At 45.2% G+C, this 13,520-nt stretch overlaps 2 protein-coding genes and 1 non-coding gene across 3 annotated transcripts in view; all 3 read left to right on the plus strand.

Moving 5' to 3' along the window:
- The window catches only part of Eef2k (eukaryotic elongation factor 2 kinase), a 52,358-nt gene extending 46,418 nt beyond the window's left edge, over positions 1 to 5,940 (plus strand). The window contains exons 16-18 of the mRNA XM_013011374.1: positions 546 to 670; positions 2,728 to 2,906; positions 5,798 to 5,940. Of these exons, the coding sequence (XP_012866828.1) occupies positions 546 to 670; positions 2,728 to 2,906; positions 5,798 to 5,907 (414 nt within the window). The 3' untranslated portion in view covers positions 5,908 to 5,940. The remainder of the gene's footprint in view (positions 1 to 545; positions 671 to 2,727; positions 2,907 to 5,797) is intronic.
- Positions 5,941 to 13,134: 7,194 nt separating this feature from the next.
- On the plus strand, positions 13,135 to 13,216 carry Trnal-aag. The gene has a single exon. It is a non-coding gene; the product is annotated as a tRNA-Leu (tRNA).
- Positions 13,217 to 13,426: 210 nt separating this feature from the next.
- Positions 13,427 to 13,520, plus strand: part of Polr3e (polymerase (RNA) III (DNA directed) polypeptide E (80kD)) — a 28,006-nt gene continuing 27,912 nt past the window's right edge. The window contains exon 1 of the mRNA XM_013011739.1: positions 13,427 to 13,518. The gene's annotated coding sequence lies outside the window, so the exon portion shown is untranslated. The remainder of the gene's footprint in view (positions 13,519 to 13,520) is intronic.

Consider the following 13,520-nt stretch of genomic DNA (forward strand, 5'->3'; position numbering starts at 1 on the left):
TCTCATGGACTTTTCTGCCCGGGTTGGCTTTGAACTACAATCCTCAGATCTCAACCTCCTGAGTAGCTAGGATTACAGGTGTGAGCCACTAGCATCTGGCCTTTTATTGATTTTTTTTTTGAGACAGGGTCTTGCCATGTAACCCAAACTAGCCTCCAACTCATGATTCTTCGGTCTCAGTCTCCGCAGTGCTGGGATTGCAAGTGTGTATCACCATGCTCAGTTGTGTGACTCCATTTATATGGAAACCATTGGAGACATAAAGTAGACTAATTATTGCCTAGGGTTGGGCAGAAGGGTGAGAACCAGCAAAGGGAGAGACAGTTAAAAAGGTATGGTATTTCTTCCTGGGTTGATGAAAATATTCTGCAACTGATTATGAGGATGGTTGCATAATTCCATCAATAGAAAAACCACTGGCATGAAATTCTCCTGTGGCTCCAAGCCCAGAACTCTCAGAATAATTAAAGAAATCGGAAGATGATGGATGAATGAGATCTTCATATTCAAGCCTCATGCCCCTCCTCCTTTGTTTGTATTGACAGGAGACAGAAGAAAATAAAATCAAAGGATTTGATTACTTACTGAAGGCTGCTGAAGCTGGTGACAGACAGTCCATGATCATAGTGGCACGAGCTTTTGACACTGGCCAGAATCTCAGCCCAGACAGGTACTGAGGCTGTCGCTCAGGTGGGGCCTCTGGGAACGGGGCTGCAGGTGGCTTCTTCCCCTTTAAGTCAGATCAGACCTGGGCCCAACACTTACCCACTGACCACGGGCCCATAATTCTCTCAGCACCCAGCACATAAAGCAGATGGCAGCCATTGTAGCCAGCATGAGAAAAAAACCTCATGCCCCAGGTTCAGAACGATTTGTCTCTATTGTCATAGGAGTAGGGGCAGTTTTAATAAATAGACTCTTCCTATTTTTGTTTTTCACTCTGTGTGTGTGTGTGTACCTGTACTAGGTGTGAACTCAGAGCCTGGGGACTGTTCTGAACTTTTTTACTTAAGGCTGGCCCTCTACCCCTTGGGCCACACCTCTATTTCCAACTTTTTGCTGGTTAATTGGAGGTAAGAGTTTCACACATTTTACTGCCCCATCTGGCTTCAAACCATAACCCTTATATCTCAGCCTCCTGATAGGATTACAGGTGTGAGCTTTTAGCTTTTAGCTTTGTTTTTCACTTTTTTTTTTGGGGTCCGGTTGTGGGTCCTGAACTCTGGGCCTGGGTGCTGTCCTTCAGCTCTTCAGCTCAAGGCTAGCACTCTACCACTTGAGCCACAGCGCCACTTCTGGCTTTTTTCTTTTTGCTTATGTGGTGCTCAGGAATCGAACCCAGGGCCCCATGCATGCAAGGCAAGCACTCTACCACTGAGCCACCTTCCCAGCCCCGGCTTTTTTTTTTTTTTTAAGCAGTTAATTGGAGATAAGAGTCTAACAGGGACTTTGCTGCCCAGGCTAGCTTTGAATCATGATCCCTAGATCTCAGCCTCTTGAGTAGTTAGGATTATAGGTGCAAGCCAATGAAGCCCAGGGTCAGTGGTTCTTTGAATTAATGAACTAGTGCATCTTAATGACTTAGATAAGGCAGATTTTTTGGGGGGGGGTCAGTCATGGGACTTGAACTCCAGGCCTGAGCACTGTCCCTTAGCTCTTCAGCTCAAGGCTAGCACTCTACCACTTGAGCCACAGTGCTACTTCTGGCTTATTTTTGTTGTTTATGTGGTGGTGAGGAATCGAACCCAGAGCCTCATGCATGTGAGGCAAGCAACTCTACCACTGAGCCACCTTCCCAAGCCCCAAGGCAGATTTTTTTTTTAGCTTATTTTTTTTGTGCCAGTACTGGGTCAGGAACTCAGGACATCATGCTTTATTTTTTTTTAACTCATGGCTGGTGTTCTACCACTTGAGCCATGCTTCCAGTTCAAGCTTTTTTTGCTGGTTAGTTGGAGATAAGAGTCTCTGGGCAAGATGCTGGTGGCTTCTTTCACCTTAGCTACTTAGGAGTCTGAGATCTGAGGATTGTAGTTTGAAGCCAGCCTGGACAGAAGAGTCCATGAGAATCTTATCTCCAATTAAACACCAAAAAGCTGGGAGGTGGAGCTGTGGCTTAAGTGCTAGAGTGCTGGCCTTGAGCACAAAAGCTTAGGGACAGTACCTAGGCCCTGAGTTCAAGCCCTAGGATGGGCACCAAATAAAATCTTCTTTAAGGCTCTGGAATTTGTCTGCCCATGCTGGCTTTGAACTTCAGTTCTCAGATCTTAGCCTCCTGAGTAGCTAGGATTACAGGTGTGGCTTTATTTCAGGATCTCCTTACAGTCCCACAGAAATTTTTGTGTGTATGTGCCAGCACTGGGACTTGAACTCAGAGCCTCATGCTCTTGCTTGGCCTTTTCACTTAAGGCTGGCATTCTGCCACTTGAGCCAAACTCCTGCTTCCAGATTTTTACTATTTAATTAGAGATAGGAGTCTCTTGGACTCTTTTGCCCAAGCTGACTTCAAACAATGATCCTCAGATCTAAGCTGCTTGATTAGCTAGGATTACAGGCATGAGCCACCAGTGCCCAGCTACTTTTGTTAAAGACAGCTACTTGACTGCCCTCGTGGATGTGTTGTGAAGAAGAGAGGGGATCTCCATCTTGCCACACTGCTAGATGATCCTCTTTACCTTCCCACCCGATGCTGTAGTAATGTCCTTTTTCCCCTCCGTTTCTCTTGACAAGGTGCCGAGACTGGCCCGAGGCTCTGCACTGGTACAGCACTGCCCTGGAGACGACAGACTGCGATGAGGGCGGGGAGTATGATGGGATGCAGCACGAGCCCCGGTACGCGCTGCTGGCCAGGGAGGCTGAGATGCTGTACTGTGGCGGCTTCCAGCTGGAGAAGGACATGCAGAGGTCAGGTAAGACAGAAGCACTGTATTCTCACAAGGACCAGGCTATCTCTTCACCCACAGGGGTCTTTATGGAACTACATTGTACATGAATGTTTTATTTGTTGTGCCAGAACTGAGGTGTCAATTTAGGGCCTCATGCCCCGATTTTTTTTTTACACTGATTTTTTTTTCCCCCTCAAAACATATTTACCTCTCTTCTCAGTATATCTTTGAAAAATACAGAACACTTCACGAATTTGCACTTTACCCTTGCCCAGGGACCATGTTAATCTTCTCTGTATCATTCCAATTTTAGTATATGTGCTGCTGAAGTGAGCGCCTGATTGATTGATTTTTTTTCTTAAAGCTGGTACTATCCCACTTGAGCCATGCCTCCAGCTTAGCATTTTTGTGAGTTAACTGGAGATGGATTCTCTTGGACTTTTATGCTTAGGCTGGCTTCAAACCATGCAATCCTCAGATTTCAGCATCCTGAATAGCTAAGATTATAGGAATGAGCCACTAGAGAGAGCCTTGCTGAACATATTTATTTATCTTGTTATTTTGTCTATTTATTGTTTTGGTCCTGGGGCTTGAACTCAGGGCCTAGTCACTGTCCCTGAGCTTTTTTGCTCAAGGCTAGTGTTCTACCACTTGAGCCACAGCTCCACTTTTGTCTTTTTTGAAAGTTAATTGGAGATAAGAGTCTCATGGACTTTCTTGCTCTGGCTAGTTTTGAACCACAGTCCTGGCTAGCCAACCAGATCTTAGCCTCTTGAGTAGCTAGGATTACAGTTATGTACCACTAATTTGAATATTTTATTTTAATGGTTATACATTCAGTGCTCTTCAGGTTCTGTAGCTGTGGATTCACCCAACCACACAGGAATAGGATGACACTAATTTGAAGAGATTTATTAAAGTTGTATAAAAAAGTAGCAAATAATAACTCAGTTTTTTGAGTCAATTTTATTTTACTGTAAGGAGAGTGACAGTTATACAAGTAAGGTAATGAGTACATTTCTTGTTGATTTAGCCCCTCCCTTGTTTTCTCCTACTTTCCCCTCCCCCCCTTTTTTGCCCATCTTGGGGTTTGGACTCAGGGCCAGGGTGCCTTCTCTGAGCTTTTTTATGCTCCCCTTCTAGCTTTTTGGTGATTAACTGACAATAAGAGCCTCATGGGAGTTCAAGCCCCACAACTGACAACCTCCCTTCCCAAGCTGGGTTTAAACCTTGATCCTCAGTTCTCAATCTCCTGAATAACAGTGTCCAGCAGAAAGTGTGTGTGTGTGTGTGTGCGCGCGCACGCACGCTCGTGTGCATGCATGTGCCAGTGATGGGGCTTGAACTCTGGACCTGGGTACCCTTCCTTCCTCCCTCCCTCCCTCCCTTCCTTTTTTTTTTTGGTGAGTCGTGGGGCTTGAACTCTGGGCTTCGGTGCTGTCCCTGAGCTCTTCAGCTCAAGGCTAGTGCTCTACCACTTGAGCCACAGTGCCACTTCTGGTTTTCTAATGGTTTATTGAAAATAAGAGTCTCACGGACTTTCCTGCCCAGGCTAGCTTTGAACCTGGATCCTCAGATCTCAGCCTCCTGAATAGCTAGGATTACAGGCGAGAGCTACCGGCGCCAGGCCCTGGGTACTGTTTCTTAGCTTTACTCAAGGCTAGTGCTCTACCATTAGCACCCCTGTCCACTTCTACCTTTCTGTTGGTTAATTGGAGGTAAAAGTCTCACAAACTTTGCTATTAGGGCTCAAACTTGATTTTTATATCATAGCCTCTTGAGTAGTTAGGATTATAAGTAGAAGCCATCAGCATCTGGCTTAGCTGTAATTTCTTTTTTTTTTTTTTGGGTCCGGTCGTGGGGCCTGAACTCTGGGCCTGGGCATTGTCCCTCAGCTCTTCAGCTCAAGGCTAGCACTCTACCACTTGAGCCACAGCGCCACTTCCGGCTTTTTTTTCTTTTTGATTATGTGGTGCTGAGGAATCGAACCCAGGGTCTCAGGCATGCAAGGCAAGCGCTCTACCACTGAGCCGCCTTCCCAGCCCCTTAGCTGTAATTTCTTATTTGAAGTTTCTAAACCCAAAATGCTCTAAAAGCAGAAAGTATTAAGCATTTTTATTTGGTGGCAAAACATGAAATCAGAATCTCTTTTTTTTTTCTGTCTTGGGGCTTGAACTCGGGGCCTGAGCACTGTCCCTGAGCTTCTCTGTGCACAAGGCAAGCACTCTACCACTTGAGCCACAGTGCCACTTCCAGGTTTTTCTGTGTATGTGGTGCTGAGGAATCGAACCTAGGGCTTCATGCAGCTAGGCAAGCACTCTGCTTATAAGCCACATTCCCAGCCCCAGATTCTTTATTTTTTTTTGTTTTTTGCGTTTTTTTTTGGTCGTGGGGCTTGAAGTCTGGGCTTGAGCACTGTCCCTACGCTCTTCAGCTCAAGGCTAATGCTCTATCCCTTGAGCCACAGCACCACTTCCAGTTTTCTAGTGATTTATTGGAGATGAGAGTCTCACTTTCCTGCCCGGGCTGGCTTTGAACTGTGATCCTCAGATCTCAGCCTCCTGAGCCACCAGCACTCAGCCAGAATCTTTATTATACTCTGCTACACTCATTCTACAAAAAGTTCTTCGCCTAATTCCCATTGCCTCAAACTGAATCACCCACCCACCTCTAAACCAATCACTGTGGTTATTGAGATAGTTTACTCTGATTGGTTCTACATAAGCATAGACCAGCACTCTGATCTAGTGGAGATGGGAAGAGCACTTTGATTGGCCAGGTTTAATCACCGGACAGGAGATTCACACCCCTTGAGAGATCACAGGGATTCGTTTGGGACTTAAGACTTGGGAGGGAAGTAGGCTGGTGTATACTGTGGTTGGTTTAACTCTGTACCCCACTTTGCTGTCTTTTAGGGGACTTGTACACTCAGGCGGCTGAGGCAGCAATGGAAGCCATGAAGGGCCGGCTAGCCAACCAGTACTATGAGAAGGCAGAAGAAGCCTGGGCTCAGATGGAGGAGTAACTTGCCAGGAAAAGTCACTGCCAGCTAGTTCTAAACAAAAGGGCTGGGGGTGGGGTGGGGTAGGGACCGGGTGGGGAATCTTATTTGGTTTAGGAGGGGAAAGTCTTTTATAGGGTGCTGTAAATCAACTTTTGTATATTTTTTTTTTTTGATGTTTGAACCATGTCTTTGCTATTAGCAGAGATACTCTTAACTGTCCCTTAGGACCACGTTCTGGGGGAGTGGGGATTGAAATGCAGCCTAATGACCCAATATATTGTTATAAAGTTCTGTTTTGGTTCTTTTTTTTTTTTTTTTGTCATGGGGTGTAAGAAGTGCTTGTCTGCTTTGAATGGATAAGGGCTTTCCTCGCCAGCCTTTTCAGGCTAGATTCAAATCTCAGGCCCCCAGAGCCTTGTGTTCAGTGAATGAGGATGGGCGATTGGAGAGACCCCAAATGAACTTTGCCTGGGAAGTGTTGCGAGCAGAGCCTTCTTGCTCTGAGCATCTGGAAGTGTGCATGGCATTTCTCACTGAGAAGCTCAGTGTGAGATTCTTCAAATCTGGGCTGCCTTCCTCAGGGAGGCAGAACCCACATTGACTGTTGTCAGATCTTTGTGTTTTTAATTTCCTCCTAGTCTGCTCCCAGTTTCCTGGCAGACTGCCAGATTTCAATTCTTATGCACGTTTTCTAACATAGGTTTTATATTATTTATATTTGCTTTTTGTACACTCGCATTTATGACCTCTACCTCTTAAATCAGCTGGGATGGAGAGAGGGTGAGCCTGAAAGCTTTCCTTTATAAGGAAAGTGACTTGGAGGGCTGGGAAGGTGGCTGAGTGGTAGAGTGCTTGCCTTGCATGCATGAGGCCCTGGGTTTAAGTCCTCAGCACCACATAAGTAGAAAAAGCCAGAAGTGGTACTGTGTCTCAAATGGTAGAGTGCTAGCCTTGAGCTGAGGGATAGAGCCTAGGCCCAGAGTTCAGGCCCCACAACTGAAAAAAAAAAGGAAAGTGACTTGGAATTTGAATTCTATCTCATTGACAACCACCACAATGTGATTGAAGGTTCCACAATGTTACAGCCTCTTTCTACAGGGCTCTGACACCCCCTGGCTGAAAAGCCATTCCCTACCCCTCACATTGGCATTTTCTGCTTAAAGCTGAGCTGATTTGCTTGTCATTTGCAGTCAGTTGCTTTCAGTAGCAGTCCCTTGAGACTTATTTTAATGTTTGAGGATCAGAGGGTGAAAACAGTAAACACGCATGCAGCAGTCTCCCCAGGGCCAGGCTCTGACGACCTTTATTTAAAAAGAGTTCGGATTTAATGTTAGTTGGGTGTCTCAACTTGACAAGAAAAGAGCCTGCTTTGATCAAGCTTGACTGCTAGAGCAGCCTCTTCCTTTGTGTAAAAAGTCAAACACAAAAAAAGCAAAGTGTAACATCCAACACACAAAAAAGCAAAGTGTAACATCCAAGCCATTCTAACCTTCATGTAAAACAGGTCCTTTGGCCTGGAACTGGTGACTCATGCCTGTAATCCTAGCCACTCAGGAGGCCGAGATCTGAGGATCCTCGTTCAAAACCAGACTGGGCAGAAAAGTCCGTGAGACTCTTACCTACCTCCAATTAACCACCGGAAGTGGCACTGTGGCTCAAGTGGTGGAGTGCTAGCCTTGATCTGAAGAGCTCAGGGACAGCGCCAAGGCCCAGAGTTCAAGCCCCACAACACACACACACACACACACCACCAGGTCCTAAGCCCCACAACACACACACACACACACCACCAGGTCCTAAGCCCCACAACACACACACACACACACACAGGTCCTTGGGCTGGGAATGTGGCTTAATGGTAGAGTGCTTGTCTTAGCATTAGGTGCTAAAGTCTACAATACAGTCTTCCAGGAGACATCATAGTCTCATTTGCTGTTGTTGAGTTCCAGTGGCTCACATTTATAATCCTAGCTACTAAGGAGGCTAAGATTTAAGGGATCATGGTTGGCAGCCAGTCTAGCCAGTTTTCCAGTGAAAGCTAAAACTGGAAATATGGCTCAAGTGATAGAGTGCCAGCTGGAATGGTGAGAGTATAAGGCCTTGAATTCAAGCCTCAGTACCTGTATAAATAAAAAACGGATTACCCCAGGGAAAAATATCCTTCAGTCCACCCAGAAATGACTATCCCTATTGTTTGTGTATGGACATTTCTCTTTAGAAATGGGGCTTCCTCAGATTAATAGTTGGCTTGCATGTAGTCTTTGTTTTAAACCAGTGCACATCATTAATAAGCCTATGTTAAATGTAAGAAGCGACATACCCTGCAAGGTCACCAAACATCTTAAACATCTTATACTTTATGATTTTTGTTCCTGTTTATTCAGCCACCCTCCTGTCTTCCTGAGCTTTAATATGCTCCTTGAGATTTTAATATGCAAATAGCTTTGCTAGCCATCTCATGTCTCAGTTCTATGTCATCTATTCTCCAGCAGAATTAGGCAAGGTTTTTGGTAAAGGGTTAATTGGACAGATTTGAGGCTTCTAGTCCTTTAGTCTCAGTCTTGCTGTTGTGCAAAACCAGTCATGAAGCTGGACACTTGTGGTTGATTTTGTAATCTTAGCTACTCTAGAGACTAAGATTGTAGTTCAAAACCAGCTCAAGGGGCTGGGAAGGTGGCTCAGTGGTAGAGCGCTTGCCTTGCATGCATGAGGCCCCGGGTTCCATTCCTTAGCACCACATAAGAAAAAAGAAAAAAGCTGGAAGTGGCGCTGTGGATCAAGTGGTAGAGTGCTAGCCTTGAGCTGAAGAGCTGAGGGACAGCGCCCAGGCCCAGAGTTCAGGCCCCACGACCGGACCCAAAAAAAAAAAAACAAAAACAAGAAACCAACAGATAAAAAAACCCAGCAAAAGTCAAAAAAGTGGAGAAGACTCTTATCTGAAATTAAGCAGTATAAAGCCAGAAGTGACGGTGTTGCTCAGGTGCTGCAGCACCAGCCTTGAACACAAAAGCTGAGACAGTTCAAGTCCCAGTATCAGCAACCCCTCTCCTCCCCCCCCCAAAAAAGTGCTGAAGATATCACCACTAGCAATGCATATAAACATATGCAGGCTTTCTGGTAACACTTAAGAACTGGTCAGATAAAATCTTGCAGAGCCAAGACGCACAAACTATCTTTCTTGCTGCTTTAGTACTTGTGTTTTCTTCATTCTTGAACATCTGTCTGCATTGTTGGACATGTTTTATAAGTTAACAAATGTTTACACACGTATCTGCAGCTTAGGGGTTAGAAACAAATTCTCTGCCTGGATTTTGTGTCTGTCTTTCCCTGAGTGAGTTGGACCCAGAGAAGTAGCTTATGTTTCAGATTTCTTTTTACATGTTTACTAAGTTCCATTTCATCTTTCCAAATAAAATGGTTCCTCTTCTATCTCAAATTCAACTGTCAACTGGTTAAAAACAAAACCAAGCTGGGTATAATCCTCATTACTCAGGAGAGAGATCTGAGGTTGGTGTTTCTAAGCCAGTTGGTTCAGGAAAGTCCTAAGACTGCAATTAACCACCACCAAAAAAAGTCCGAAGTGGAGCTGTGGCTCAAGTGGTAAAGTGCTAGTCTTCAGGAAAAAAAAAACAACAACTCAGGAACAGTGCCCAGGCTATCAATGCAATCCCCATGATTGGCACCAAATAAATCAGTAAATGAGTGAGTAAATTATCTGGCTACAGGCTGTTCAGTAAAGGAGGCAGCCACCATTCACCCTCAAATGCTTCTCACTACCAACTCTTCACAAGCTACTGAAAATTGTTTTTTTTTTATGCAGTGTCTCCTGATTTTTTTAAACATTTGTAAAAAAAAAAAGTTAATAAATGCTTTCACATTTGTTCTCTATGTTGTTGTTTGCTTTAGATAAAATATATAACCCTGCCTTTTCTCAAGTCTTTTCATCTATAAAACAAAGAATATAGTACAGGATTGTCATCAGCTTCAGAGAAGATAATATACGCATTAAGTTCCTTTTTATCTAAAGCTTAAGAAAATCTTAGCGGCTAGGCACTGGTGGCTTATACCTGTAATCCTAGCAAATCAGGAGGCTGAAATCTGAGGATCACCATTCAGAGCCAGTCCAGGCAGGAAATTCTGAGAGGTTCACCTCCAATTACCACCAAAAAGCCAAGTGGTACAACACCAGCCAGCCTTGAATGAAGAAGCCCAGTGAGAATGTGAGGTCTTAGGTTCAAGCCCTGCTACTGGTCCAAAATAGCCAATAAATAAACAAATCTGTGATCATCTAGTTTCAGGTAACTTAATTTGTGTAACTATTGGTTAAATTCAGTGTGTACGTATAAAGCCTTCTTGCTCCTAACCCCTCAATACAGTGACAGAAGAGGTATTCAGTGGCACCAATCCATGAGGATGAAGAATCAATAGCAAAATTTTGGATACCCAGAATTAGACAGGCTGCCCAGAATCAGTGACCTAAGAAAGCCAAATATTAGGTCAACAGTGGAGAAAGCTAAGAAATAATCGGATTTCACTGTCAGAAAAGCCCCACAAGGCTAAAGAATTGGCATAGAAAACTGGGGAATAAAATGGGGTGAAAAATGGAGGATTGCATCTCATGGTCTTCCACAAACGTAGTTTTTATCAGTTAAAACTAATATTGAATTAAGCCTACTCTGGAGGCTAAGATCAAGGTTTAAAAATCACCCTGGTGCTGGGAATGTGGCCTAATGGTAGAGTGCTTGCCTACCTAGCATTCATGAAGCCCTGGGTTCGATTCCTCAGTACCACATAAACAGAAAAACCAGAAGTGTCGCAGTGGTTCAAGTGGTACTGTACTAAACTTCAGGAAAAAAAAGCCCAGGGACAGTGCCCAGGCCCTGAGTTGAAGCCCCAGAACTGGCAAAAAAAAAAAAAAAAAAACCACCCTGGGCAGTAAAGACTTATCACCAATTAGCAAATACTGGAAGTGGAGGTATAGCTCAAGTAGTAGCTTGCCAGCCTTGAGGGAAAATGCTAAGGAAAAGCACCTTGCCCTGGAGTTCTAGCCCCAGTAGCCATGTTATAAACTCAGAATAAGAAGTAATGCCTGACAAAGGAAAATCTTAACCGATTATCACGGTGTTTCCAGTGGGTCTAGATACCATTTGTCTTACCCACCCAAAATCCTTTGTCTGGGGTTGGGAATGTGGCTTAGTGGTAGAGTGCTTCCCTACCATGCATGAAGCTCTGGGTTCTATTCCTCAGTACCACATAAACAGAAAAAAGCTGGAAGTGGTGCTATGGCTTAAGTGGTAGAGCACTAGCCTTGAGCAAAAGAAGTTCAGGGACAGTGCCCAAGCCCTGAGTTCAAGCCCCAAGGCCAACACACACACACATACACGTATCAGATTTTCCCAGAACAATGAAATATTTTCAAATTATGATAGGTGTTAAAAGATTGATGGAAAATAAAACCAGATTGAGAAAGGGATTCAGAAGAAGGAGAAACATGGAATGCTCAATGCTAGGCCTGTATGACCAGTTATGAGCCACAGCTTGGACTGTGGCCCTGTAATGTGTAATGAGTGTTAATATAAAACCATAACTATCCCCCTTTTTTTTTTCTTTTGTGACAGTACTGGGGGTTAAACTCAGGGCCTGGATGCTGTCTCTTAGCTTTTCTGCTCAAGTCTAGTGTTCTACCACTTGAGCCACAGTTCTGCCACTGTTTTTCTGGTAAATAATTGAAGGTAATTGTCCTGGGCCGGTTACCAACTGTGATTTTCAAATCTCAACCTCCTGCGTAGGATTAAAGGCATGAGCCATCAGTGCCTGCCTGCTTCTGGAAGTGGAGCTGTGGCTAATATAGTAGAGCACTAGCCTTGAGCAAAGTAGCTCAGGAACTGTGCCCAGGCCCTGAGTTCAAGCCCCAGGACCCACACAAAAATAGATTAAATCAATAGCTAAACCAGGCTCCAGTGGCTCATGCCTGTAATCCTAGCTACTCAGGAGGCAGAGGATGGCAGCTCAAAGCCCAAGTGAGACTCTTCTCCAATAAACTACTTAGAAAGAACTGGAAATGGCACTATGGCTCAAAGAGTAGAGCAGTAGCCTTGAGCACAAAGCTCAGGAACAGCACCCAGGCCCAGAGTGAAAGCCCCACAACTTGCAAAAAAAAATAAAAGAAATAGACAACACCAAGAGTGATTAAGAGCAAAGATAGATACTTAGAATAACTTTTGAGTCAGACCCTGCCTTAATATAGCCCTGATACCAAGCTCAGTGTGTCTCCCTTTGAGTATCCACATTCAGTCTGTGGGAGCGTGCCTCTCTCTCCGTTTGCCTGCTTGCTTACTCCATAAAGTTCTGCCAAGTTTGTGACTTGTCCAGAAATTCTTCATCAAAGTCAAGGACCCTCAGTGAAGAGTCTCTACTTCTAGAAGAAAACTTCACAAACCCTAATCTGGACTCAGTAACAATTCCAAGTGACGAAACTAAAGTTGTTTTTTCCTTGTCTGTTTTACAGTCTTTAAAAATGCATATATGACCATCTATATGCTCGATTATATGGGCTGTGTATACATTGTGTGCATATACATATTAACATGCCTATATATATTTAAAAGTAAAATCTTGGGGAAAAAATCACCCAGCCAGTTGCATATCTACATTAATAGACGCTTATTAAACACTCCATACACAACTATTTTCTATGGAAAAATATATAACTAGATCTCCATGCTATATACATATATAATGTTTGTGTTTATATGTTAATATACATGCATGTAAATATCTACACGTGTATAATACACACATGTGTATATAGGTAAATATATTCGTGTCTGTGCTTAGACCTTGGCAGCAAAGCTGTGGAAGGACTTACATTCAACTGATAGTGACATCTCCTGCGGAGAGGGAAAGGGATCTGTACCTTCCATGAACAGTTTCGATGCAGTCCGTGGGTAACTTCCGCAGTGAGCACCGGTGTCCGGCCGGCTGCCAGGTCCGAGCCCCGGGCCCGTCACGGCCAGTCATCCTCCCCCGAGTCGCCCAGCTCGGCCCTGCGGGTGATCCAGCGCCAAGTGCAGCTGTTCCCTCTAACAGCCATTTGGAGCCACCCTGGATCTCAGTATGGCAGCCCATACTGAATTGCGTCTACATATCACATAGCGAATTCCGCCGGGATCCGGTGAAACGCAGATGGAGAAGTGAAATGCTTACAAAACCATTAAGTAGGATCCTAGAAAGCTTGGTCCCCGCCAGGGTAGCGTGGCCGAGCGGTCTAAGGCGCTGGATTAAGGCTCCAGTCTCTTCGGGGGCGTGGGTTCGAATCCCACCGCTGCCAGGTTGGCTCCTTTTGGTCTCGGCTGCCTCGAGGCCGCTGCCTTTTGCCTCGGCACGAGCGCCCCCTGCCGTGGCGTCTGTCTGGAAGCTACCGAGGAAGTCGGCGAGGGGGCGGGTCCGCGTGCGCCGGGGCGGGGCATTGTGGGTAAGAGGAAGCGCGAGGGCCGGCCCGCTCCCCCCCACGTGTCCGCCGGAGTTTCTCCACCAGCAACATGGCCGCTCCCTGAGAGGAGATTCCGGCCGCCGCCACCTCTGCAGCCGCGGGGACCTGGGCCGTTGTCGCCGTCCGCGCGCGGCCCGGGCTG

Source organism: Dipodomys ordii, unplaced genomic scaffold, assembly GCF_000151885.1.
Source record: "Dipodomys ordii isolate 6190 unplaced genomic scaffold, Dord_2.0 Scaffold14, whole genome shotgun sequence".
Lineage (NCBI taxonomy): Eukaryota > Metazoa > Chordata > Mammalia > Rodentia > Heteromyidae > Dipodomys > Dipodomys ordii.